Source organism: Haemaphysalis longicornis, unplaced genomic scaffold (genome assembly GCF_048455015.1).
Source record: "Haemaphysalis longicornis isolate Haplotype H1 unplaced genomic scaffold, Haemaphysalis longicornis Haplotype H1 scaffold_9, whole genome shotgun sequence".
Taxonomy (NCBI): Eukaryota; Metazoa; Arthropoda; class Arachnida; order Ixodida; family Ixodidae; genus Haemaphysalis; species Haemaphysalis longicornis.
Genome location: NW_027526460.1, coordinates 8,256,963 through 8,283,984, shown reverse-complemented (window position 1 = coordinate 8,283,984; position 27,022 = coordinate 8,256,963). Strand labels below are relative to the sequence as shown.

At 46.0% G+C, this 27,022-nt stretch overlaps 2 protein-coding genes across 6 annotated transcripts in view; both read left to right on the top strand.

Annotated features, from left to right (window-relative positions):
• Zmynd8 (Zinc finger MYND-type containing 8) overlaps window positions 1-21,326 on the top strand; it is a 32,828-nt gene extending 11,502 nt beyond the window's left edge. For 2 of the 4 annotated variants that reach the window (XM_077684164.1, XM_077684162.1), the window contains exons 11-18: window positions 728-773; window positions 1,070-1,443; window positions 4,581-4,826; window positions 9,346-9,655; window positions 11,230-11,336; window positions 12,768-12,879; window positions 19,254-19,378; window positions 21,031-21,326. In XM_077684164.1, coding sequence (XP_077540290.1) covers window positions 728-773; window positions 1,070-1,443; window positions 4,581-4,826; window positions 9,346-9,655; window positions 11,230-11,336; window positions 12,768-12,879; window positions 19,254-19,378; window positions 21,031-21,312 — 1,602 coding nt within the window. In that variant the 3' untranslated portion in view covers window positions 21,313-21,326. Of the gene's footprint in view, window positions 1-724; window positions 774-1,069; window positions 1,444-4,580; window positions 4,827-9,345; window positions 9,656-11,229; window positions 11,337-12,767; window positions 12,880-19,253; window positions 19,379-21,030 lie in introns of all 4 variants that reach the window. The other 2 variants (XM_077684163.1, XM_077684161.1) reach the window with 1 other exon arrangement.
• Window positions 21,327-22,570: 1,244 nt separating this feature from the next.
• The window catches only part of LOC144152507 (uncharacterized), a 31,122-nt gene continuing 26,670 nt past the window's right edge, over window positions 22,571-27,022 (top strand). For both annotated transcript variants that reach the window (XM_077683794.1, XM_077683793.1), the window contains exons 1-3: window positions 22,571-22,723; window positions 24,028-24,160; window positions 24,838-25,176. In XM_077683794.1, coding sequence (XP_077539920.1) covers window positions 24,056-24,160; window positions 24,838-25,176 — 444 coding nt within the window. In that variant the 5' untranslated portion in view covers window positions 22,571-22,723; window positions 24,028-24,055. The remainder of the gene's footprint in view (window positions 22,724-24,027; window positions 24,161-24,837; window positions 25,177-27,022) is intronic.

Genomic DNA, 27,022 nt, shown 5'->3' with positions numbered 1-27,022 from the left:
CAGCCGGCATGTCGGCATTTGAGCACTTTTCAGACACTGTTAGCCTCAAGTAAATAGATAAAATGCTGACTGGACTTGCAGCGAATTTCGTTAACACGGGATGGCTTTCTAAAACGTTTTGTTGCCACGAGATATAAAGTACATGGGCTCGTGTGGACGTTAGACGGGGTTCCGAAAATATTTCTTTGCCGCGAGAATTGTGTGCTCGTGGGATTTCGTTGTCACGTGGTTTGACCGTATTGTGGTCTGTCAAGTCCCATAACTTTCCCTGGTGCTAACAAAGAAAATTAGCGCAGTGGGCCTAGTGCCCTTATGGTATGACCGTGTGAATAGAAGCGAAAGAAGACATTTACTGCAAAAGTACAATAATTTAGCATGTCAGTTTACCCCAGTGATCTGCCTATACTATCTCTAGAACAGCCTCACTTTTGCATCTGACTCTGGTGCTCACATTGTTCCTACCTGCTGTTCTTCAGCATTAATGCAGGTTTCTCGCACGGCGGTACATCTGCTTGGCATTGAAGCATTGTATAACAAAGAAATGCACTTGTGCGGTTCAAGTCTCAGGAATGTCTTTTGAGGGGTACATAACAAGTAAACGTTAGAATAGCACCCATTGTTTAGGCTGCCATTAGGCTGGGCATATACTAGCACATTTTATTTCGCAACAGATTTTTATGTTTGGTTGCTACAGTTAGTTTTACCCCATTTCCTTGTGTTTCAGAAGGATTCGGAAACATTTGGCAGATCCCCAAGAAGTGAACTTAGTTCAGGTGAGCTTTCTGCCTGCGCTGGCTCTTCAGAATGAGTCTCCTCAGAGGTGTCTGTTTGGTGCCCGGCTAACTGCCCCACGACATTGTGCAAAGCAGTGTGTCCGTTGTTTGCTTGGTGGGAAGAGGTCACGTGTTGCATGTTTGTTTTGAATTTATTTGTGCAGTTGGCTGTCTTAAAGCTCAGTGTGTACTGCTTGTTACGTGGCTGGCTAGTCTGTCTAAGCAGGCTCAGAAACATGAAAAATGTGCTGGATTTAAGATGACAGCTTCAGTGTTACTTTTCCCACCCTTCTCAGATTCGCCACGAAAGGAGTTGTGGAGTGGCACACCGGGCTCGTCGAGAGAGAAATCCCTGGCCAGTTCGGCAGGCTCAACTCCGACGAGAGCAGAGCCGAGGAAGGAGAACAACCAACGCATGTCGTCGCTCACACCCAAAAGGGAGCCTGTCTCGACGAAGGAGGAAAGGGGGTTCTTGCCCCCACTTCCCGACGGGGCGCCACAGGGTATTTTCGAAGTGAGTTCTGAGCTGCCGGGAGAGCTGCAGATGAAGGTCTCCAAGGAGGACATGGAAAACTTGCCCAAGAAGGTCAACCGCAACGTCGAAAGCCTCGTCAGTGCCTTGAAAAAGATTGAGCGTTCCATCAGCAGCGACAGGAGCAGTTCCATTGCGGTGAGCTTCGTCTGCCTGCTTTGCTTTACATTCTCACACCGCAAACAAGCTTTGTGTAGGTAGTGTTTTATTTACTACTGGTATGATTGCATTCATTATGTGCACAGTCCACTGAACATTTGCAGTTTGCTTGGCAGTCAAGCAGTTTGATTTGGCTATGCATTTTTGCGTTTATCATACAATGCCAGGTGTAAATAAAGCACAAAAGGCTTTTTTTGGTGAACACATCAAGCACTTTTTAAATGAGGACCAGTTGTAGTGGAGATCTAAACAGAAGGTATATTTAGAACTCCAGAACTGAACTGTGGCAGACTTCTGCATCTTTCAAACATGTTTTAAGGAATACAGTTGAACCCCGCAATAACGAAACCGCCGGGGAAAACCGAAAAACTCACTTTTGTGAGAATTTCGTTGCCGCCAGATGGAAACATAAACGGCAGGAAAATCACCTGCAAACCAAAAATGTTTTTCCGAAAGTCCGTTAGATTAACTTGACGATGGTGGCATTCTGGGAATATTGGTACTTCATAATTACAGTAAATAATGCAATAAAAAAAGGGGGGGTGGACACGGTCAAACGGAGGAAGGGCACATACTGTGCTGTGTGTCCCCCCCCGCTTCTTATTGTGCAGTTATTTGCTGTGATTATGGTTATAGTATTAGTTTGCCGAGCCTTACCTTGCAGCAACTTCACAGCTCAGCTTTCACACTACAAGAAGTGGTTCCATTGCTAGTCGTCGTGTGCGTGTAAGAACTACCAAATCGTGTCAAACACATCTATAACATCCCGCACGTACGCCATCTCTGCATGTTTTTCTCCTTGGTCCTCGGAACCATGCATGTCCGAGGATGCAAGCAAAGTCCAGCGTCTTGTGTTGAGAAATTTTACAGGCAGTGGCACCTCACTGTTCCAATGCCATTCATAAAATCAAGTGAATACCGCTGTGTTGACATCCGAAAAGGCCACAGCCGTTGTTGTCTTGTCTTGTGCACGTGCGCCGTTAAAGAGTGGCAACCTTGCTTTTCAAAATGGTAGAGCATACTGCAAGTGGTTAAACTTGTCGGCGCTAACCTTCCTTCCTCCTCTTGGGCCACTTGCTTGGGCAGTACTGGCTGCCTTATCTTTAAGCGATAAAAACTTCTGCTTTTGGGCTGGCGGGGAGCATACGTGCTGGTTGCCACACGCACAACGAATGCACGCGCACTGTTCAGCGGTAGCCGGCTAGTGTAGCCCAAGCCAAAGACGTGGCCATGCCGCGGGTCATCATGTGGTGCCTCACTACAGTGCCTAGAATATACTGGCTAGTGTGCCGACCGCGGCCTCCCGGGTGGCACCGCGAGCGATGAATGCCGCCGGCCGCCGCATGGAGTGCTGCCGGGCGAGAGGGTGCGGGCGGGGCTGTCCTTATCTGCACGCCTAGCAGTGATAACTTTTAAAATTGTCCGCACGCCTAGTGACCAAGTGCTTGGTTTCTATATTTTTTTGCCTTGCGCTGTGTGTTGCAGTTTTGGACACTATAATTGCAACATACAGCACAAGAAAAAAAGGATAATAAAATATAGAAACTGCCCACTTGGTCACTCGGCGCTGCAAGCGAGCTCGAAGAGTGCTAGGCATTATCCGCGCGATGCGTGCGGATAGGGCGTGTAAATGCTTCATTGCTATTCCGCAAGCCGCGTAGCATGCATCTGCGAAGGTATTGTTTGGCCGGTAACCGCTTTTACACAACGGCGCAATTATCATATTGTTGATGTGTGCCATAACTTTGCAATTTTCAGCTTATTTTAAAATTACACAAAGTACTTTTAATGAACCACAGTGCGCGATTTGGCGTAGTACGGATGCGCGTGCGCCTGCAGAACCGATGCAATACCAGCCCGAAACTGCTGGGGAATGGCTCGAATGTGCAAGCACCCACACAGAACAATAAACGGCGAATCTTGGCGAAGAAAAAATACGTCCACAAGCACTTTAATCACGGACGCACCAGGCCACTTTACCGCTTTCCGAAGCGAAAAAAAACTATCGTCTGCTGAGGTAGCACCCTCCCGTTAAGCGGCGACATCTGGCGGCATCGGTGGGCTTTCATTGCAAACGGCGCCACCTTTCCCCATAGCGAAGCGCTCCGGTTGGCACACTAGCCAGTGTATTCTAGGCACTGTAGCCTCACGGTGGTGTCGCTGTGAGGCTGCGTCCACGGCCGCCTGCTGCACGGTCATTTTTGTAAACAAATGTGGCGGCGGCCATGCAAGCGCACTGTTGCAGAAGTTTACGCGTTTTGAGTCCGAAAAAAAAAAAAAAGGCATTTGAGCACTTTTTGATCATTGTTAGCCTCAGATGGGCAGATAAAATGCCGACCGGACCTGCAGTGAATCCGAAGTGCGTAAAGCAAGGGCAGTTGTGGCTATCACGTCAATACAAACAGTACGGTCTAACTAACTGGTGGCTATTTTATTTTTCTTTTGTCGAAGTTAGGGGAGAGAAGGGAGTGCACACTGCGTCTGATGGTTGATTCCGTTTTTTTTTTTTTTTTTTTTTTTTCCTGCTTCTTCTTCTTTCTCGCGACCCTAAAACGATGCCCCAGTTGTGCTGTTTGTTCAGCAGGCCCGCCAGAAAACCATACCATAAGAAGTATTGTGCTTCGGCCAACTGCGTTTTAAGCAGTATGCTTTTGCATTGAGTTCTATGGGAGGCAAACCGGTGGTGTAAAAACCCACATTATATCTGGTCTTCCACTATGAGCAGTTATGTTATAAATAGTCTACACTGTACATGGGCTTGTATGGATGTTCGCAGGCAATCTGGAAATATTTATTTGCCGCGGGAATTTCGTACTCGTAGGATTTCGTTATCGTGGGGTTTGGCGATACTTTATTTTTCATGGCATCAATCACCTTGCAGGAATGGTCTCAATTGCTGCTGTTCACCAGCAGGCAAAAGCCACCCCAACTGAATAAACTAATGACTACACATTTCATCGCTCCGTTCCTAAAAAGTAGTAGTAGTATGCAGTCGTGTTGGTGCCATCTAACCAGCCCATGTGCATACGTGGCTTAACCTTGCTGTGGGAAGGCCATGGCTCCTTGCGCGGGTGAGTTGTGTTCCAAACTTGCGCTCGTTCTTCCTTCCCTAAAAGGATGCTGAAGATGAAAGCAGCAGTGATGACAGGCCCTTGGCTTCCACCATCGGCGTCCCCCGGAAGAATGGCCAGAGCCCGTCATCGTGCGAGGTGTCCAGCACGACAGTGACGACGGAAGAGGGCGAGGTGCCGTCCAGCCAGTTTGCCACCAAAGATCCCCTGTCTGCCGAGGAGCAGCCGCTGGCGCCCATCGACGATTTCCAGGAGAAGCTTAAGAAGACCATCCTCTCCTGCAAGGAGAAGGTGCGTGTCCCCAGAGGCCGTGGGGAGCAGCAGCTTTGCTCAGCATCGTTCTGGGTGCACGAGTGCCCGGTGATTGCGGAAATACCTAGTAAGCGCAGGGGGGCCAAGGAGGTAATCAAGGTGTTCACAATCCGTGGGGAACTGCATACATGAAGGCATGGTTGGTGAGCGTCACGAGCAAAGAGGGGAGCTTCATTAGATCAGGCATCAAGTGTGTAGATAGGAAGGTGCTCGGACATAGATACGCAAGCTGGGAAAAAGCATTAACGTTTCGAGTTCTGCACGTCTTTAATTTCACTGCCTTTCTTCTTTGGCATTTTGAACATCACTTTCTCTTGCGTGATGTCATGCTGCTATTATGTACTTTCGTAGTCTGTGCAGTGTCCAGTCCTCGTCTGCTCTGTCACTGATTGGCATTGGAAAGAACGATGCCATTGATTAATTTTTTTCTTCGTTATTTGATAGCAGTACTTAGGTGTTGCACGTATATTGACATACTTGGAGAGCACAGGTATTGCTAGCTGGGCTAGTTGGAAAGACATTTCTTGGATAGGACCAGTGCGAATGAATTGAAGACAGAGGAATGAACACAAGGATGGCCGCTGGTCTAACAACAAAAGTTTAATGTCAAGAAGGGGGGATATAAACACGAAACGCAAGGCAATAAAATGCACTGCGCATTGGTGAAAAAAAAGGGTTTAAAAACAGCAGGGTGAGGAGGTAACTTGACAAAAACGAGCTTAACAACCAAGGACCGCGCTTACAGGCAATCTCTGTGGGATGAAGACACGCCCTCGCTTAACTAGCACATGTGTATGCTCTTTCAGCAATGTGAAACATTTCCATGGCTTCACAGGTCATTCACAGGTCATCTTGCCTAAATAAAATGTCTGTGGCGGGGAAATTCAGTTCACAGCCACTGCACGTAGTGCAGTGTGATGAAAGATGGGATGAAGGGCGGCCATTTAATAACAATTAATTCCTCTTCAACGTACATTAATACAATGTCCAGTTTGGCCAATATACTTTTGGCCTTGCTAAGTAACTCGGGGGACGAATTGCAAAGCAAGCTTACCGCACTGGACAAACAGAATAGAACCGTGGGCCTGAAAATAATATGCAGAAAATAAAGTAATGACCAATAACCTCGGGAGAGCACAGCGGTTTGAGGTAGGTGGCGAGGCACAGGAAGTGGTAAGCGAATATATCTACTTAAGCCAAGTTGTGGCCCCAGATCCCAACCATGAGGCACAGAGAAAAAAAAGGATAAGAATGGGGTGGAGTGCATTCGGTAGGCATTCTCAGATAATGAATGGCAGTCTACTACCATTGTCCCTGAAGAAGAAAGTGTTTGACAGCTGAGCTGCATCTTACCAGTACTCACCTACAGGGCAGAAACTTGGAGGCTCACTGAGAGGGTTCAAGTTAAATTGAGGACGACTCAGCCAGCAATGGAACGGAAGATGATAGGTGTAACATTAAGGGACAAAATGAGAGCGGAGTGGGTCAGGGAACAAACGTGTGTTAAGGACATATTAGTAGAAATTTAGAAGAAATGGATGTGGGCAGGGCATGTAATGCGAAGGCAAGATAACCCATTAAAGGGACACGGAAGTGAATTTGTCAAGCTCCCGTTTTTGCGTGCACTGTGCAGACTGGCTCAAATTAACACACTTTTCGTCGTTTATCCGGTTGATAAGTTGGTAATTATTTTATAAAGCGCGAAAGAAGAAAAACTACCATGCGTGGTCTGCGGCGGCCGCACCAACTAAGGGCAGTGATGACGGGGTAGGAGATGCACCGTGATTGAACGATGTCCAAGATTAGCATTCAAACAAGTTTCGGTTTCGGTTCTGTAAAACAACATGCTTGACATCCGTCGGCATCGTTGGATGGGCATTCTCGACATCTCAGTAATCGTCGTACCACGCTTCTGCCATGTTGTTGGCTGTAAAGTGCCTAAGATAAGCCTCTCAGTACAGCTTGGAATTGTAGCAATCACTAGCCGAGCCCTACGCAGTGGATGAACGCCCTCTGCGTCCCCTCAGGCGCTCAAATGCCATGCGCTGTTCCCTCATATTTGGAGCTTGCCTCACTCATGCCTGTATCGTAAAAAGCGTGCGCACCAGGCCAAGGGTCTGTTCATTCTGGCCTGTGCCCACTGCCCGCAAGCAGTCGGTGCTTATGGCAACAGGACGCCAACGAGAACTCGCTAGCGGGTCAATGTCAGCCTGCGCGCGTTATGTAAACTAGTTCATGGAGCAGTGAACGTTACGGTCCAAAAATGGTGAACTCAGTATAGAAAACATCAGCCGAAAACGAAAAAGTAAACTTAAAAAAAAAAAAAAGAATTTACCCTCGGGGATTTGAACTTGTGACTTGCAAAATATCATACCTAGCGCTCCAGACCACTCGGCCACGGGCCAGCGCTGCCAGCGTTGGAAATATAAGGTATATAATGTATAACCAGTTTACACTTTTATTTAGTTTTAGCATTTCAAGCAGCTTAGGTGACTATTTGTTGTATAGCGCTCGTGCAGTAAGCGTCCCCGAAATTTCCGCAATATCTCACGTCTAGCAATTGCATTTCTTAGACGGAAAAGCGTTTGCAGATGTGTGGTCGTGCTGCTGACCGCTGTGCTTGTTCACCCAGCGCAAAAAAGTGCTTCCTGCTCCCTAGTTTTACGCTGTACGGTAAACGTTTCAGTTGATTTTATTTCCTTAGTACCTATATTGACTTTGCTGACTGTTCTCCCGCCTTCAAGTGGCCTTAGATTTTCTACTAGTGTAGAGTCAGTGAAGCATCGCATGTGCGCTTCTGCAGCGCTTGTGTGGAGCGACCTGGACTTGGAGCTTGATACAGTGTACAAACTAACAAAGTAAAGAAGGGCACATTCTTCCATCCACAAACGTGTCGTGTCTTAGTTTCAACTGAGCGAACGAATTACGACCCGTCGGCGGCCGGCGGACTAAATGCTAGACCGACTGACTCTGTCGGAAGGTTGGCGAGCCGTGCACTAGCGCAGTCAAGCCAAGTTATTTCCTCCTGACATCACACGAAAACGCCACACAAAATGGGCGAGGGTGCAGAGAGGAGGACAGCATTTTCGAATTGATTTTTCTACTAAATAAATTTGTGTTATAAATAAATATCTAAATATATATATATATAATAAATATAAATAAATATAAATAAAATATAAATAAATATAAATAAAATCACTTCAGTGTCCCTTTAAGATATAAATAAATATAAATAAAATCACTTCAGTGTCCCTTTAAGAGTAAATAGAGTGGATCCCCAGAGAAGGCAAGCGTGGCAGGGGGCGGCAGTACTGTAAGTTAGATGGTCAGATGAGATCAAAAAGTTTGCAGGGATAAATTGGTCGCAGCTAGCACAGGACCGCGATAGTTGGAGATTAATGGGAGAGGCCTTTGCCCTGCAGTGGGCATAGATAGGCTGGTGGTGATGGTGGTGATGATGACTCGGCCACAAGATGAAGCAGTGTTATACACAACACCCGTTGCGCCCGTGACGTAGCAATTCTGATGCTTCATGCCACAACCGATGCTGTGTCTTATCAAGTGCCTTCATCCCAAAAAGATTGCCTGTATGCGAAGTCCTTGGTTGTAAGCTGGATTTTTGTCAAGTTGCCTCCTCAACTTGATTTTTGTCAGCCCAATTTTTCACACATGCGCAGTGCCTTTTATTGCCTTGTGTTCCGTGTTTATATTCGCTCTTTTTGACATTTAGTTGTTAGACCAGCGACTGTCCTTGTGTTCCTTCCTCTGTCTTTGTTTTGTTCATGTTGGCTATCACTAAAGTGTAAGGCACATGATGCATACGTCTGAAAAAAAAATTTGGTGCGGGAACCAGGCATTAGTCCTATCGGGTCTGCACGCTCGTTTTTTTGCACGTGTTAACGTATGCGTAATTAACGTTACAAAAAGTAACTTTTTTATTGCACAAGGTGGTATAGCAAAGCGCTTGTGTGTGACTAGGCCCATCAAATATGTCAGTGCATTATCAAGTCCCGTTTATGTACTTGTCATTGTTTTGCCTGGGAAAAAGATTATCAACTAGGCGATGCTGGTATATGCAGAAAGACGCATTCAGTTGCGAGAAAAGTCGCATACCTTTTTAATAAAATGTAGTTACCAATAACTCGGCCCATAGAAAATTATCTGGATGCCGTTTGGAGCTCAGTGCCATTACCTAGAGACTTCTTATGTTATGATGGTAAAAAAGGTTTCAAATAGCTCAAAGGTCCTAGCTAAAAGCATGTTCGTTTGTCTACATGCCATGAAATCTCTCTACCATACTGCTATCCAGCTCGCTGTAACAGTGGCTGTTCGTTGTAAACTTCGCTCAGGGTCTGTTTTTTTATTCCCCAGTTATCTTATTATTAAATGCCAAGTTTCTAGGGTTAGAGGTCACAAGTTGTTCACGGGGAACGCGTCCTTGAAAAGACCGTGTTGAAGGGATAACTAACTGCGTGAATACTGCTTGTGTCACTAGATTGGTGGCTCTGCTCCTTTTTTGGAAGAACCAGTGGAAGACGAGGAGGATGAGGATGAAGAAGATGAGGAGGAAGAGGAGGATGGAAAGGAGGAAGCAGCAGCGAAGCAAGAGGTGGAGAAAAGCGGTCGGCAGCATGGGGAAGGCACGTCTGTGGTCCCAACACCAGAGGAGGGTCCCACCGTTCCAAAGGGAGGAACATCATTGCAGATGCCGGGTTCACCTTTAGTGCCAAAAGATAATGAAACGGGAGTGGCAGGTGCAACAACGCCCATTCCTGCCAGTGAAGAGAAGAAAGAGCCTGTCAAGGGTAGGTAGGCACTGATGTGACATTTTTTGTGCTTTTTTTTTAACGAGACTCAATTGTGTGCTTGTTGGTTGTAGCTTACAAAACACAATGCGATGCCCAGGAAATCTCAACCAAGAGAAGAAGTACAGAAACAGGCTCTTTCGTTTTTTTGTGTGTTTGTTTGTTTGTTTGAGCTTGTTTTTGTCTTTTTATTGTTGCGATCATCATTTCTTGCTCTTCCCATCATGTTGACCTGTAACCGAGGAAAGTAGTGGAAGCAACTGAAAAAGGAGGGGAGAATGGAGAGGGCAAGTGGGCGAAGTCAACTCAGTTTATTATCACAAGAAAAGGTGGCCTGTGCTGCTGAGCACGAGAACGCGGGTTCGATTCCCGGCCACGGCGGCCGCTTTTCTGATGGAGGCGAAAAGCGAAAACACCCGTGTGTACGAGATTTCGGTGCACGGTAAAGGTCCCCAGGTGGTCAAAAATTAATCCGGAGCCCTGCACTACAGCGCGCTTCATTGCCAGTGTTGCGTCGGTGCATTAAACCCTACAATCAATCAATCAATCATTGAAAATGGCCTTGGCTAGAACTTTTTATTTATATTGACTGTGCAGTGGTGCAGTCTTTGGGTAGCTCTAAATGGAATGGAGTGCACATGTGAGGCAGAATCCTTAAGTTGTGCTGGTTGAAGAGGCAGGTCATGTACTGAGAGGTTCGCTACATGCTGACTCCATTAGCAATAGAGTTCAAAGAGACAGGCATGGCTTTATAGGGAATGTTATTGCTTGATGTGCTTTAGTGGCTACCAGGTTGTGTTCTAATCAAAGCCATTGGAAAATGTGACAGGTAGCATTACAGCCTTGAATGGCCTGTGTAAAAGTCACAAGGGTAGCTACTATGACACATTCAAGCTAGGAAGGTAATTTCTTATATTTCGTATCTCCAGAGTTCGACTTAGGCTGTTGACATATGGTAAGATTTAATGTGGAGTATAACTTTGGACCAAGAACACTGAAGGGTTTGAGAAACACCATGGTATTTTTTATCCTTGCGGCCTTTACCACCAACCTGAGGGGAAACACCGACTTTTATAGAGTTTACAGGCAGCCCAAAAAAAGTATATTTCATCATACTTCTCCTTTTTTGCATAATTATGATGGGCTCTAAATGTGAAGGTTAATAGGTGAAGAAAAATAAAAAAAAGTAACTGGAGGATAGGGATCGTTTTGTTGTTTTCTTAGCTGAACTGTCTTGGTGCAAGCTGCCGTACTGCTGCTCTCAGTGTCCGTCATCTGTGCAGCAGCAGCATTGTGTGCGCCACCAAAGTAGCATCACATTTATTTTCCAGTTTAGATCTTTGAACTGCAGTGCTCCTTTCATTAGAGAAGATATGCTGTGGGGTTCTGCATTAGAAAAAGCTTCTTTTCAACCTGCCCCTTAATGAATGCTAGCAGATTAGCCAACAAATCAAAGGGTAGAAAATACACACCAGATGCTTTTTCTGTCTCTCTCTCTCTCTCTCTCCCTCCCTTGTTGTTGTTGTTGTGGTGGTGGTGGTGTGTGACATATCTCTCGGCCTCGATTCCGCTAGTGTTGTCCAAGACTCCGGGGCTTGCCAAGATGAAGTTCACCAGCAAGCGGAATGAACTGGACTCTGCATCCAGCCGGCCACCTTCCAGTGGACCTGCCACTCCTTCGGTACGTGGCTGGGAATCGGGCTGGGGTCTCACGCTAGACCAAACTCTAGTATTACTGCCTCGGCTTGCCGCGCTTCAACGAGCCTGCTGTCCATTTTTGCTGGGCATGGCTCGTCAGTGAGCTCAAAAGCCTGTAGCTGCTAGAACTGTAATTATTGTTGTTAAAGGACTATGTAAAGCTGATTTAATCGATATAAAAGAGTAGCTAACAAGAAACATCTTGCTTGAAAATTTTAAAAGCTTCGTGCAACCTGAATTACAACAGCAAAAAAAAAGTTGCCGCCTGTTGCTTTTGTGGTCAGGGGCCACAAGAAGGCGTGTTGCAAGCCAGGCCAAGTAAGCAAGGAACGCTTCCAGCTGCCATGGCAGCTCCCATGATGGTGCACGGCTGCAGCAGCAGATTTCCTCCCATTTTGTGTGATAACATGAAACTGGATGGGGGAAGGAGCGACAGCTTGCCAGACAGAAAAATAACTAAGGCCACTTTTTGGGTATGAAACTCTGTGGACTTGTTGCCACAATTCAGTGGGGTAACACAGTGCATGGTCTTTAAGAAAAACTGAGAGTTGAGATTTTTATTATTATTTTTTTTTTAGTTGAAGGTTTATTATCATTCATAACTGCTTGGAGCATATGGTGTATTTCTTGTGCTGGTTTAAGGTATTCAAGTTACAGTGGACTAACCTTTTGCAAAAGGGAGGTGGCAGTTCTTTTTTTATTTATTTACTTTTAATTACACAGTATTAAGGCACCTGAAGAAATACAAAATGCTGGCATTTTTTGGACAGTTTTGTGAAAACTAAGGCTTCCGAGTGTTTTTAGAGAGAGCTGGGTGAAATGGGGAAAAAAGCTGAAATTGAAACTGCCAGTGTATGCGAATATCAGTTCCTTTACTTTTCACAGTAATTACTTCATTTAATGTTTCCGTGCTTATGCTTTGAAAAAGAAGAAAAAAAGCATTGGTTTGCCTTGTAGTCAACCCTGGCAGCCTGTTCAATACATCAAAGGATTGAGATTGTGCTAGATGTGCTATTTGAGCCAAGTAGGAAGTAAAATTTTACTTTTCAAGGGTTTAGCTAAAAAATGTGGGTCACCCTGCAAATTTATTTACTCGTCCTGTATGATAGCTCCCTTATAATCTGATGCTACAATGTTTTTAATAACATTTTTGCAACATAAGGGCTTACTTTGGTTCTGTTGTGAGGAGATAACCGCTTGGACAGCATTGGGAAAAAGAACAAATGCAGATGTATAAAACATGCGTCTTCCTTTTATAGTGTCTTGAATATTTTCCGCTGTGGTGGGTGGCACGTGAAAGCACAATTAACTATCGGATATGTCGCCGCAAAGACCATTGGGATAAATGAAATTCAACACCAGGAAGCTCAACAATAAATGTTCATGTGAATTTTTCTTCTTGTTTTTGTGTTAGGAGGGCCCAGACCCAGAGAGGCCCTTTGCTGCTCTGCGGAAGATTGAAGAAAGCATTGAACAGATTCGGCAGGAATGCAAGGAGGAGATGATTGAGTACCATCACATTCTGGGTAAGATGCATGATAAAAACAGGAAAGGCTACGTGAACTCCATGTGGCAACTTGCTCATTGCCTCTTCTATTAGTCATGCCAGTTAATTAGGTACAGTCAAACCCGACTATATCGAACCCGTTTACATCGAATTATCCTCTATATCGAACTATTTCTGCGCACGGAATGTATTCTATGAGAATGTATAGCAAAAATTACGCTTATATCGAACGCCAGCGGCGCAAAAAGTTCCCCCCCAAGTTGGCTTTCCCTCGTGGCAGAGAAACCGGCCGACACACCCTCAAAAAGTGGTTTAGCCTGGCGGTTCCTGTGCAGATCCTTCACCTCGCTCTTTCTCCCTCTCTCTCTCTCGGGCTGTTTCCGCGTCGGAAAGCTGTCGTCGACCCCCAACATAAAAATGATCCTTGCCCTCCTGCCCCATTTGCTCAGACAGCCAATGACAGGCTGTTGCCACTCCAGTTCTCTCGTCGCTGGAGAGGCGCGCGTTGTTCTTTTTGCTGTTTTTGCGTTCGGAGTGTTTGAATTGTCGGCGTGAGTTGGACTTGTACTGTGTAGCCGTGATGGCTAGCTCGAAGCGGCAGAACCTGCCTTTCGCCGTGAAGCTGGAAATTGAGGACTACTTCGTGCGGAAGTGAGTTTGTTTGATTAATAAAGTGCTTTCATAAACGGTAGGTGCTTTTATGCTGTCCAATTCTTCAGCATGCATATATCGAATTATGCCATATATCGAACTCGCGGGCGTTTTTTTGCGAGTTAGATATAACCGGGTTTGACTGTATATGCATAGGTGGCCCTGATGCATCAAAGGTTTCTTTATCCAACCACACTGTTGCGTACTGCCTTATTAAACGCCGTAGCAAAGATTTCTTAAACTGCTGCACTAGCTGGTTTTAGCACGAAAGTGTTTTATGCCGGGGTACACAAACCTCATCGTCATATACATCACGAAAATGACATCTCCGGAGAAAGTTTCATTGGCTCGGCGGGGCTAGGATTCAAGCCCACGGTCAGTATGGCCACAACGGGAGGTGTGAAACACTCTGCCAGGTGAGCCATAAAATCATGCCGGGATACCTGTACGAACGCGCCTTATGTCCTTCCCTTTAACTGCTCCATTCAGATGGCGCTGCCATCTAGGAGAGGTGAAGCGAAGTAGTGTGTCATGGTGCTAATGAGCGTCGATAGTTGGCGCCTGGATAGGGCAGCGTATAGCAGCGGAAGCTGCGGTGTTTATCTGTCCGCCGCCTATGTGGAATGCCGCTCAGCTTGTGGAATGCCGCTGCCGTGCTCCACAAGCTGAGCTTGTCGCAATGCAAGCGTCTGGCGTACACACCACGGAGCAGGACCAATGTGGTCACACCTTTGCGAAGTGACCTGCCCACAGGACGTAGCTTGCCAAGCACACCCACAAGACTGCTGTCGAACAGCAAATCATGCTCCTTTCGCTGTAGCGGACTGTGATTCACAAATGATTCGCTGACAACCCATTCGGTTTCGTTCGCACGGTTTGCGGGCACCTGGGGTTTCAATTGGATTTACGCAATGCTCCGGCGCATGTAATTCAGTGTCTAATGCTGATGCGTCTAACGGTGCCATACCGACGAAATATAAATAGCGATGCGCAAGTTCATATCGATGCACAATAAACATTCAAATGCTCCTGTAAAGGCCCATTTCACTTCCGTGGTTTACTGATTCCTGTGAAAGAATGATCAACCACATTTTTAGAGAAGTGAATTTCGTTTTCCAAGTGCTCTGTATTGCTAGGAATGCACCAAGGGATGTGAGGCTCTTCGACAGACTAATGCTGCGCCGGAAGCTGCCTGTGCTTTCTGTGGAAAATATTTTTTCAGTGTACGTACAAGAAGCAATTTACCACATACCTTACCTTATTGCTGTGTATGGTGTTCCGTTTTCATTTTTTTCGTGCTTGATCGCATTTGGTGTCATCGTGCCAGGTCATGACTGCCCCAATTTTGGCCTGCCACCGCATGGCCTTGAACAGACTTAGGCGTGTGCCTACGCCCGTGTGCAGCAGATAAACGCACCCTGAGAAGGCTCACTCGAGGGAATTTGTTGAGCCATTACTTGTGACTGCACTTTACTTTGCTATTCACTGGAAGTCTGTAACCCTAGATTACCAGTAGATGAGATAACACCAAACACCCTTCACGGCCATGCAGCAAACTACCACAGAGACAGTTCTGATGAGCCAGCTGTTAAACACAGCGTCACAAGGGGCGGCAAGTACAGTGGACTCGGCTGAGACGAACTCGAAGGGACTGTGAAAATTTGTTCGTACTATCAGAAATTTGGAGGTTTTTTTCATTGTGGACGTTACAAGAGAGCAAAAGTTTTGTTCGTCTTAACCATGGAGTTCATCTTAATCGGGCTCATCTTAAGGGCACAGGGTAAGACGAAATTTTGAAAAAATGACTTTTTGTTTTTCTTCGCAATTATGGAAGATCGGTTCCTTGTGCACATTTCCCATATTCACACTTGCCTTAAAAAGTCATATTTCTCACTAAAAACAGTTTTCCCATAAGCAAGTAGTAAGTGCCCACCTCCTCTTTAAGAATGTTCTCAGTGCTTATTGTAATTTTTCTCATCAAAAAACTTCCAGTTCCAGATCAAAACGCTTTTCTGGAACCAGCTGTATTAAGAAATTGCTTAGCAACCATTGCATAGCTGATTTTCCAGCGAGGGCAATCCAAAGACCCTGTTGCACGTTTTTTCCACATTTGTCCTTCGAAGCCGCGCACAAAAAAACATCTTTTTTGGGCTTCACAGTTTCATGATTGCAACATTGGATGCTTTTCTTTCATTAAATGATGATAGCAACGCATGAGCCAGCATTTTGAAATCATTCAGACCAAAACCAGGGCGCAACACCACAATCAAGTGGGTTAAAGAGGTTGACCACAAGCGAAATACTTTGTGAACAGATCTGTACGATGGTGCGCAATAATAGTCAAGGAAGGACAGACAACCGGCTGGAAAGCAAAAAAATGGCTTCGACGGTGATTACAAAGCTGGTGCTTTCTAACTAAATGGCTCCAGTGGCGTTTTTGGCAAAAAAATATTGTTTTTCACCTCTTTTTTTACTTTAAACTCAATTATCTCAAAACAATGTTTTTTATTACGTGGGTACCATTATTTCCTATATCTTCCACGACAACGAGCTGATTTTTTTTCCCTGTCTACATAACTTGTCACACCTGCTGTACTAGAATTGAAAATATGCACACAACAGTTTTTTTGTTACACAACTTTTATTACTAAAATAATGCCAAAATGTAGGTAATAACAGACAAAAAATTATAAAAAACTGAATTTTTTAAGGATGTTTATAATTCTATTACAGTTAAAAGGGCACAAAATTTGAAAGAAAATGATATATACGTTATGTAGATACCTTTATTAGATGCCGAGAAAAATGTACCTCAAAATGGCAAAAAATGCATGGGAAGTATAGGGCCTACCCTGTGCCCTTAAAGGGACTTTGCAGTGAACTTGTCAAGCTCTCGTTTGTGCTTACACGTACAGTAAAAGTTTCGGTTGATTTTTATTCCTTAGTACCTATATTAACTTCAATGACTCCTCTCCCACCTTCAATTGCCCTGAGATTTTTTTACTATCGTACCAGTCAGGGAAGCATGGCATGTGCGCTTGTGCAGCGCTTGTGTGGAGCGACCTGGACTTGGAGCTTGATGCAGTGTACAAACTTACTAACTAAAGAAAGGCACATTCTTCCATTCACAAACATTGTGGCTTAGTTTCAACAGAGTGAACGAATTGCGACGACCCGCCGGCAGACTAAACGCTGGGCTTACTGACTCTATCGGAAGGTCGGCGAGCTGTGCAGTAGCGCATTCAAGCCAAGTCAATTTTTCCTGACGTCACACGAAAACGCCAAAGAAAATGCGCGAGGATGCAGAGAGGAGGACAGCATTGACGAGTGGATTTTTCTAGTGAATAAAGTCGTGTAAACGCATCGAGGGGGGTCGAAACATGGACTAAAGACTCCAGAATACAATTTGCACTCGTAATCCCGCAATGTTTAAAAATCACTTCAGCGTCCCTTTAACCGGAGCCTACTGTATAATGTCTTGTGCAGTATTAGAAGCTTCTTGTGGCCGCTGACGAGACTTATTAGGAGAAAAAAGTTGATTGGCCGGGGAAGAATTATCAGAATTTTGCAGGTCATAAAGAAAAGTCTTTGGCCTAGAGTGTGAGCATAAAATCATGACTGTTCTAAAGCCTTCATTCCACCAATTGCGCTAGTCAGCACCCTTGCCATTCACACAGTGTGGACAGGGTTGCTGATGTGTCAGACTAGTCATCAAAATTTTGTTGAACTCCCAATGCCGTTTTAAGGTTCTGGAGTGAAGGAACTGTTGATCTCCCAACAGCCAAAAATCCACAAGAAAAAGCTGCTAAAATATGTTGAGTTGTAAGGCAACTAAAGGTTGTGGCGTTGGTCACACTCGGAGATTGGACACTTGTCGGCTGTGGCTATGGCGCCGAAATGGGAGGCAGGTAAGAGGCAAGGTCAGTGGACGGAATTTTTCAGGGGGTTTATTATCCAAACCACCCTAGCGCTCTCGTCTCCTGCGTCGTCGACGGGCTCCGTGTTGCTTGAGCGGCCAGAGTTGTTCGACTCTGGCGCTGCCGGTGGACGATGTTGGTCAAAGCTAGCTGAGAAGGGACTGGTTCCCTTTGCACCTGTTGCTCTGGCCGTTGCCTTGTCGAGAGTCCCCAGCGCTGGCTTCCTACGCCTGTTATCACCTGTCAGAACGACGTCATGTCAGTCGCCCCGCCATCCCATTGGACGGCTAGGTTTTCGTGTGACCCATGACGTGACCTGGCTGCTGAGCAAGGGGGACAGGGCCTCCTCTCTGGCCGCTCGCAGGTTTCTGTTATTCCCCCTGTCCACAGGGTGGTTTGCCATTCATATGAGTCTTCTTTGGTACAAGCTACCTGTCGGGCATCACTTGGTTATGTATTGCGCATAACTTGTTCAGGAGCTAATGACAGAGAGAACGAAGCAAGCACAGTCGATGACTTCTCCTAGAGGTGAACGCAAACTGAAATTTACTTGCAGCTTATACTCTCTGTACTGTCAGGAGCGCACATGGCATTCCTGCTTGCTATTTGGATTAGCACATCTGATAGCCGCACTACATGAGCGTTTCGAAGGCCTTTGAGTCGAATGTCATTTGACTCAAATGACACCTTTGAGCTGCTGCACGACGTCTTTTAGCCTTTGGTTGAAATGCCATCTGAGCCAAAAGAGCACCACCAACGACCCTTGAGGTTCTCAAAGGCCTTTGAAATGCGAATGGTCGTACTCTCAGGCACCGTTCCTGCATGCAGTAATTACAAAACAATTATTTACGAGTAAAACTTGGTGTCGAAAGTGCACGGTCTTCAGAGTTTTTCACTTGTTTTTGTTTTTTATCACTCGCTGTATGATTCCAAGGTAACTTGGTACTCTCAACACCGGTGGTGCGAAAAAAGATAAAGAATACCGCGTTCCACTGCTCCAAGTTGGTTGCCTCAGTGCCAGCGCTGTTGTACGGCGGAGACGCGTGTGAATTGAGGCACCCTACTGCAACGTTTATAGAACCACGTTGCCCTACTCCACGAGCGTTTCAAGCGAAACGTGGAACCTATCTAAAGGGCCCTTTCGTTGCTGTTGCCATTTGATTTCTTAAATGTCGCCATGCGCGCGGGCAACAACAGGCAACGGTTTCCTGCAGTTGGTGTAGTATTTCATTTGCTATCGCAAAAACCAAGCATCCCTAAATTTAAGTGAAGGAACACTGCAAATATCACTTATGTATTGATTTTCTGCCTTATATTTGCGGAATGCCCTGTTCTTGTTCAACAGTGTTGACAAGTGTGAACATTGACACCAGGCTTAGACGTTTTGATTTGGCTGTGGGTATATATACGACTATTGCGTAGCTTCTGTTTCACTTTGGCCGGGTGACTGAATCGAGTCATAGACAGGCACAGACACAGACATACAGACAGACCAAAATTTCTGCGCTTAAGTAGCCCAAGGAAGACTACCATCTTTAAAAACTGGCTGTTAGTGCATGTTTTGTGCGTACTTGTAGATTGTTATCAATTTATGATTGTTTTTGTGCTTGTGGCAGCAGTGGCGACACCAAAACATGGCAGGCAAACGCGGAAACTTTCAACTGCCTTTTACAGTTGTCATGTAGATCGGTGGAAATCCTTCCAGTTTGAATAGCATTCGAAATTTCGAGGGCCATTTGACTCGAATGTCCTTTCAAACGCAGGTATTAGTGGATTACTAAAAATGCGCGGACGCTTTCTTCTTCCCTTTTTCTTTCTTCTCCAGCACTGACCCTGAAGGAGATGAGGATATGCATGGATCTCGAACTAAAGAAGACGAAGGCATCGCTGCTCGAAAAGCACAACGTGGAAATGGCTGCGGCCATTGCAGAAACCAAGAGGAAGCAGTGGGCAAGTGAAGCTTTTCTTTTTGTGTGTGTGTTGCTGTGTGCGTACCCAGCATGTTGGGTTTTTCGGTATGTCTTATATGTCTGTAGTGTGGTTGTGGGTTCTTGCAGCCGACCGTGGCTACCAGGATGGACCCCCCGCCGTCTGAGGGATGAGGTTTTTTAGCATCCGTGCACCAGAGACCCGGCTAGCAGACTGACTGTCTCATGCCACTGTCCGAATCCCCGTCACATTCTGCTTGTGTACCACGCATCATGTCCTTTGTAGCGTTCTCTTTGTCCAGTGCGCAGTGGGGTAATTAGCCACGGCGTACGTCGCCAGTGTTGCATAGGACCGTGCCCGTCAATTGCCACAGTAGGAAAAACGCCATTAAAGGCGATGTGAATTAAGGAAGAAAAGGTTTGGAGGTTGCCTAGCCTGCGGGGAAGGGAGGGCGAGTTGTGCAGCAGGTTCCTCATATGCAACAAGTTAAAAACGGGAACTGTCGCTTTTCTGGTTTTGAAAACGATAACTGTTTGCTCACTACCCAACTGGCAACTGGTTTGAGCCAGGAGCCAGTGTCAGCCCTGTAGGCCCCAGAAGATGGAAGTAGCTATGGCAGGGTTAAAGGCACATTCTGATAAGAGCGTGTGAGCCGACTGACTCATGCTGCATAAAGCAGTCCCAATGCCTGACGGGGCAGCATGCGGGGGCTTCACATAGCGGGGACTCTGGATGGACTGGGGTAGCAAAAGCACTCACGTAGGTGTACACGCGCTTGAAAGTAGTGCCCTTAAAGACCAACTGCACTGAAAATTTCAACCTCGAAAACCTTATTTCCGTGTAGTCTGACTGCGAGATACAAAATATGGCTGTTGAAATACGTGCGTGCACAGCACAAAGGAGCAGCAACAATCGGCCATTTTGGAACCAAAGCTGAGAATAGCCGGCTGAAGTGGTGGTGTTGGAGCCGCCAACAGTGGCCAATGCGGCCAGCAGCGGCCAGCTGGCTGGAGCAAACCTGTGCACAACAGCTTTACTCGCGCGACAGCCCTCGGAGATGTCCACCCAGCAGCACGCAGCCAGCCAGCATGTCGTTTCCACTTCATGGCTGTTTGCGTGATCTGCCAACAGATGCGTCATAGTGTGCAATGGAGCTGTTTTAAATGTATTTGAACAGTGTATTTTCTGGGGCCACAAGTCATGTTCCAGTTTGTTCAGCGGGGCGTACTGTACATTCAAAATAAATTTAATTTGGCCGAGGTGAAATTTGAGTGCAATTGTCCATTAAACCTTCTTGGTTGTGCGCACTGGCCATTTTTCCTCCTCACTGTTTGTCATTTAGGCCTTTAAAGTTTGTAATTAACAATGCAAGGTCCTGCTGTTTTTGCGCATTTACCTACATGCATACACAGTTCTGGCACCGCGGGCCTGTTTTCCTGTGGAATGAGTAAAAGCAAGCAGCAGCAGCTACCAGCAATGATATTGTGCAAAAAAGCGTTCTTCTCCATAGGTACAGCCGTGTGGACCATGCTGCCTGTGTGCGGGTATACGTTCATCTCTCCGTATGTTCGGCTGCCTACTTGCGTGTGGTCATTTTCATCGCAATCTAGCACGCCAGGCTGAGGAGCTGAGCAGTTCTCTGAAGAAGCGCCTGTGTCGCCCTTGCTTTGCAGTGTGCCAACTGCTGGAAAGAGGCCGTGTTCTACTGCTGTTGGAACACCAGCTACTGCGACTACCCTTGCCAACAAGCCCACTGGCCAAAGCACATGGCCACCTGCACCCAAGCCAGCAATGTCGGCCAGCACTCCACGGGAGTGACCATTGTCAACAATGGGCCTGCCCTGGGCGAACTCGCCCTATCGGCGGCGGACAAAACCATAATTATGCCAGCAGGTGGCGGCTTCCCAGCCTCTACAGCTACTATGGGAGGTCTTCCATTTGATCCTGTTCAATAAAAGTTGTCACTTTTTTTTTTTAAGAAAAACCTTTACTTGTTATTGTGGAAACCTACCAATGTGCCTGAAAATTAGTAACTGAGTGAGAACTGCTTGCGAGAGGATGCCCTACAAGAGGCATCGGACAGTTGTAGTGCAAAAACAAGTGACGAGAAGAGAGCAGGGACCAATGCGGTTTCGTTATGCAAGGACCCATGGGGGTGCACAGGAAAAGACCCGGTGTGGAGCAAGAAGAGAAAGAGAGTGCTCCTTGACGGGAATTGGTGAGGTCAACCCAACTAGTGACAAGGCTTGCTACACCAGATGGAGCCAGGGTGACGTAAATGTGCTTCTATATTACTTTGGGCATAGCCCGTCCTGCGCTTTATCCGGAACATGCTGCACAATCAAGTCCAACTGTTGACGCTCCTGAGTTTGGCTAGAAGCTCCTGTGCTGCTGATGCAGAGTCAAGGTGCTTGGGTACTCTGCTGACTTCCGCTAACATATACGCGTGCCGTCTGCTGTTGAATTCATAAGGAAGTGGTAATGGGGAAGGCAGCGTGGCTCCTAGGATGACGCATACCCGCGGGAGTGGGAAAAAAGGGTAAGTAGTAGTAATGAAATAAACAATAACTTCGCGGAGGAAACCTACAATTAAAAAATGAAGGTATGCAAAAACAAAATGAAGGAAGGCCAGGTTAGGTGGTTGCATCCATAGAGTGTTGCATCTAGTACAGGCTGAGTCTAATGAAGCCAGTAAATAACTAATGAAGAAAGGGAACGATTAATAAAAGGTGGTGGGGGATGCAAATAGAAATAGTGCTACGTATAACTTTAAAAAAATGTTTTGAGAACTCCGTACAAAAACAGTTCCCACGGGAAAAAGCGCTCACCGCGAAAGCTTCGGAACCATATTGTAAGAAGCTCTATGTCGGAACCATCCCAGAAAGCAAAAGGCGTTGGCAACACGACACTTACCCTCTCTAACTTCATGTGCCTGCCCCACGTTGGCAAAATCAGCAATTGGACTCTCACCCAATTTTTTTTTTTTGCTTCGACGAAGGGGTAACTGGCGTCCTTTCCAAAGAACAACTAAAAAAACGCACATTTAAGCTTGCCTTTTGCATAACGCAATGGATAATTTTTAATTGTTTAGATAGACTTGAAATAACGTAAAATTGATTTTTATATTTTAGAATAAGAACAACTTTTTGCTATTTCGCTTTTTAGCCGCATGGTGGCGCTACCTTCTGACCGGCTTAAATTTCAATGATTGGCTGGTGGCTCGGGTGGCTCGTGTAAATAAGTGGCCAAAGCAGCATGCATCAGAGAAGTAACAGAGGCTGCGCAGGGAACAGGTGATGGCCGTAGAGTTGTGATGGCCGATGTCAGTCTGCGCTGATGTGACGTAATGTCAGTAATGCTGAGATGGTGAGTGTCCCAATGTCCGTTTTCTTAACGTTGTTTACTCTCTGTACGCTGTAATGACATTACTATGCATACTGCGTTTGTTGTGAGTCCTTTATATACGCTTGTCATTCCTTTCACTCGTCGAGTTCAGTTCTTCTACTGGCTACTGTTTAGGCTTATTTGAACCAGTATAAGTTGTGTTTTGAATCCTGTAGAAGGTTTTTTTGCGGGTTTGAATGCTAGCTTGGCGTTTCCGGTAGTTTATAAGGCCGTGGGAGTATCTTTCAAAGCCGCGTATGGCTAATCATGCAAGCGCAAGTGGGGCATGTCCTTGCATGATTCGTGCCCTGTGATCGCGTCAGGCTAGGGGTGAAAAAAGAAAAGCCCTTTATAAACACCTGTCTCGTTCAAAAAAACCAACTAATTCTTAAAGTGTGTCTCGAAAGATCGTGCTGTTCTGTCACTTGCATTGCAGCCTGCCGGACCGCCGAGTATTGCCGGATGAAGAAGCAATCGCAGAAGTGATTTGCGTTTTTTTTTTTTTTTTTTCAACCCTTGTTCTGAGAGCCTTCGTATTACTGCGTTTTTTTTTTTCGTAGGTTTTTATTCAGTCGAAATACAATGAAGCAGGCGGGAGAACTAGAGCGCGTTCTAATGTTTCATTAATTTGGTAAATAGCGTTATTGTTGCCGATGGCTGCATTAGCTTGAATTTCTTAGCTGACAGTTCGTGATGTGGTCACTGCAGTGACGCCAGCTTTGTCCCACGAGTCAGTTCACTCCAGTATTGCGATGCTTTGAGCGTGGTAAAGCCAAACTAGCATATGTTAAGTTGAGTCCTTATTTTCAGCCCGCTCACCTCCGACGCTGCGGAGCCTGTCTAAACACAGCTCTCGTTGTGATATCGCTTGGACACGTGTGGCCGCGTGCTTGTTTTCGAATATAATTACTTTCCCAATTAGGCGCGAAAGCCAAGCAAGCCGATTGCGTTCTGGTGTATTTGTCAGGGTATGTCGAAAAAACTCTACAGCTTTCTTTTTTTTGCCGGGCTTGTTAGACGGCGACTTTGGGTCCCTTCAGCAACTTTCTTGGCATCATTCGTGGCTGAAAAGACATTGTAATTGGCTCGCATGTCACTGGTATCATCTCAATTACTCAACAGGTCAAAAGTTTTGCATAGAAGCTCATAGAAAAGTCTCTGGCAAAACCGAAGTACTGATGTTCACTGCCAGTAGCATTGTGCGAAAGCAGTGGTGTTTTTTTTTTTTTTTTTTTTGCGATCTTTTGTTGTTACTCTACAGTGCACACAAACTTGATCTTGTGCAGACACCCCACTAGTGTCTACCCCAGAGGCATGGCAATGTGTTCAGTGCCCCCCGTGCACCAAGACCTCTACAATGACATGAGGGCACAGTTTCCTGAGCTTCCAGATGCACTGATCCAGTCGTGTGTACAACTTGTAAGTTGGCCGTACGCCATCTCTGCTCATCCGGCCCCTTTTCCAGCTGTCTCGCTGCCTGCTGACAGATTGTTGTGGAGAACAGCCATATATTTTTTTTTTTTCTTCAGTGAGCGTAGTTCTCGGATGTTGGAAAGTGTGGTTGTAGGGCCATTGTTGCAAAATTTGGACCGTTTAGAAGAGAACTGCCATCTAATTGTGTGCTTGTTAAAGCAGCAGTTTGGACAAAAGCATGGCTGCTGGTACTGGTCACGAACTTCCTAATAGCTGTGCAAAATGTTCTGGCCTGATCTGAAAAAGTTTCATGCGTGTTCTCTCCAGGGCATCTTGCATTCGTCTGCGATTGGCACCAACATTTTGCAGCCTCATTGAAAAAGTGAACAGTTCTTTTTCGTGGCGGTACTTTTATCAGAAAATTGCACCGTGTTAGCTTGTGCTAAATATGCCCCTTACCACATACCTTGCGCAATCCGGTTGATCTCCTTGTGGCAGTGAGGGCTTTCCTTGCACTAAGGCATTCCCTGTTCTTCATCATATCTATGTTCGAACTGATTCAAGGAACAAGAGCCTGCTGTTTATGCATGGTGTGGTCTCTGTGTAGAACGATGAAGTGAGCAGTGGACGTGGAAAAGGGAGATGCCCGTGCCTTCTTACTTTGCTTTTCGTCCCTGCTGCAGTATGCTCGCAACAGGAGCCAGTGCATAGAGCACCTGACCCGTGCCAGCCAGGAGCAGCTGTACAGTCAGTTTGACTCTGAGGAGGCCTCGGGGAACCGGGAGGGCCTGCGGCCGGCCGTTTCCCCCCGGCTGTTCGAGCCCCTGGAGCCACCCTTCCCGCCTGACCAGGACCTGCCCCCGCCTTACCCCGGCGTGCTGGCGCCCGTTCTTGCGCCCGCCTCGCCACAGTCACCACCCATGGTTCAGCATCAGCGTTCCCGGGTGGATCCACAGACCCCTCCACACCTTCCTTCTCCAAGACTGGACCAGCCGCCACCTCGCACAGACTTCTGGTCACAGGTGCGTTTAGTTGGCTGTGGGATCGGCGTGCTGCATCAGTTGGTGGAGGAGCTTGCGGCAGCCGCTCTCATTTCTGTGTAAAGGGGCACTGGACAACAGGATGCTGGCACACCTTACTCTGCACAGTTTGCCACCCCTTCCCCACGCGTAATTTTGGTCTCTGCTTTTTTTATGCCGTGTTTCTGCATCATGGAAGGAGTATTTGGGGTAGTGGTTCACTTTTTTCATGCACTTTCAGTAAAGCCAGGTATCCTTGCATCATCTGCTCTGTGTCAACACTAACACATTGTTATTTTATGTTGCACTCGTCTGCCTTATTCCCCCTCCCTCCCTATTTTTTAGGTGTCTTAACGTGCATGTTGTTTCAAGGCCGTACACGCACCTGTGGGAAAGGATTTTGTAGGCTGCTGGGATCTGCAGCGTCCTTGCACATCCAAACATCTCATCGCACTGTGTGTGTGTATGCCAACCGAGTTTCCACCTCTTCCTTATTGCACACATACAAAAAAAAGTTTCTGGAAAACTGCGCTTGATTGACGGGGACAATAAAAAAGACAGGATGGACATAAGCATGTAACTTAATTTTTTGACATAAAAAAAAAAAAACGAAACATGCGTATCCTTGCGCATTAACAAAGGCAGGCACCTTGGTCATGGCAGGCCAAAGTGCCTGCATTTGTGTGCCTGCACAAAAATGTTCTTTATGCCAACAAACCTAGCTCCGAGTCTGCACCCGTTCAGTTTTCTTCACTGTTCCGTCTGTTCAGCGCACTTTTTCATTACAAATGCAGCATCAACTAGCCCAACAATGTGCTGTTTTGTGCCTTTATTTTCCCGCTGTGTGCCCCAGTAAACATCGGGAATGTCTTCGCTCTGCTGATGGATGCACTGATTGCTACAGCACATCGGATGAGCACTGGTGCGAAGCACAGGAATGCCAAAATTCAGCTCCAGTGCCAAGCATAGCATGCGTTGGTTTCTGTTCACGTTAAAAAGTTCTGCCCAAATTGGGAAAACGCATCACAGTGGTCGGTTACCTCGAGAGTTAACACTTCTATGAGTGTATGGTGTTGAATTGTAGAAGAGAATATTTTGTTTGCAGTGGTAATTGTTTCAAACAAATATTTATCTGAAAAAATGTTAAAGAAAAGCCTTGCAGAAACGTTTTGGGACTGATGCAAAATAATACGCAAAAATGTCTGTGTTGCTCTTTACAGAAAAAACAAAAAATTTTGGATGTACATTTTGTACCTATAATATCAGTGCAAAACTCCTGCAAATATCAACTGCCTAACTGTAAAATTTTTTGACTTGCAAAAAAAAAAGTGCTTACACTAGTGGGTTTCTTGCAACTGCAGTTCCTCGAAACATTGGTTGGCCACACATGCTCCATCACAGAAAACATAGGTTTTCTGCTCTACTTTTTTTTTGTTCATAGAACAGTTTAGTTTCAATACTTTTGCATTTTATGGTGCTTGTATTGAACAGAGTTATCGGGTTCTGGACAGATTTGTTACACTATTGCTTTCGGTGCTGAAATCCGATGATGGAAAGTTGTCCCCTGAGTCAGTGCTGCTAATTTCATCCATAAAGTCATGCATTGAATCGTCCAAATCACGAAAAGTGCGGCGTTTCAGCAGAGCCGTAGCTCTTGATGTCGACACCATCTCCATATCACTTGAGCGCCTGTCGCATGATACCGGCGGTGCTTTACTACTCAGGAGATGGCGCCAGCTCATAGAGCGTACTCGGAAAGCGCCAAATTCGAATGGGACAAAGGTCAAAATTTATGCTTGAAAGCATCAGTAGTATACTATTGATTTGATTAAGCATGGGCAGGAAAGTG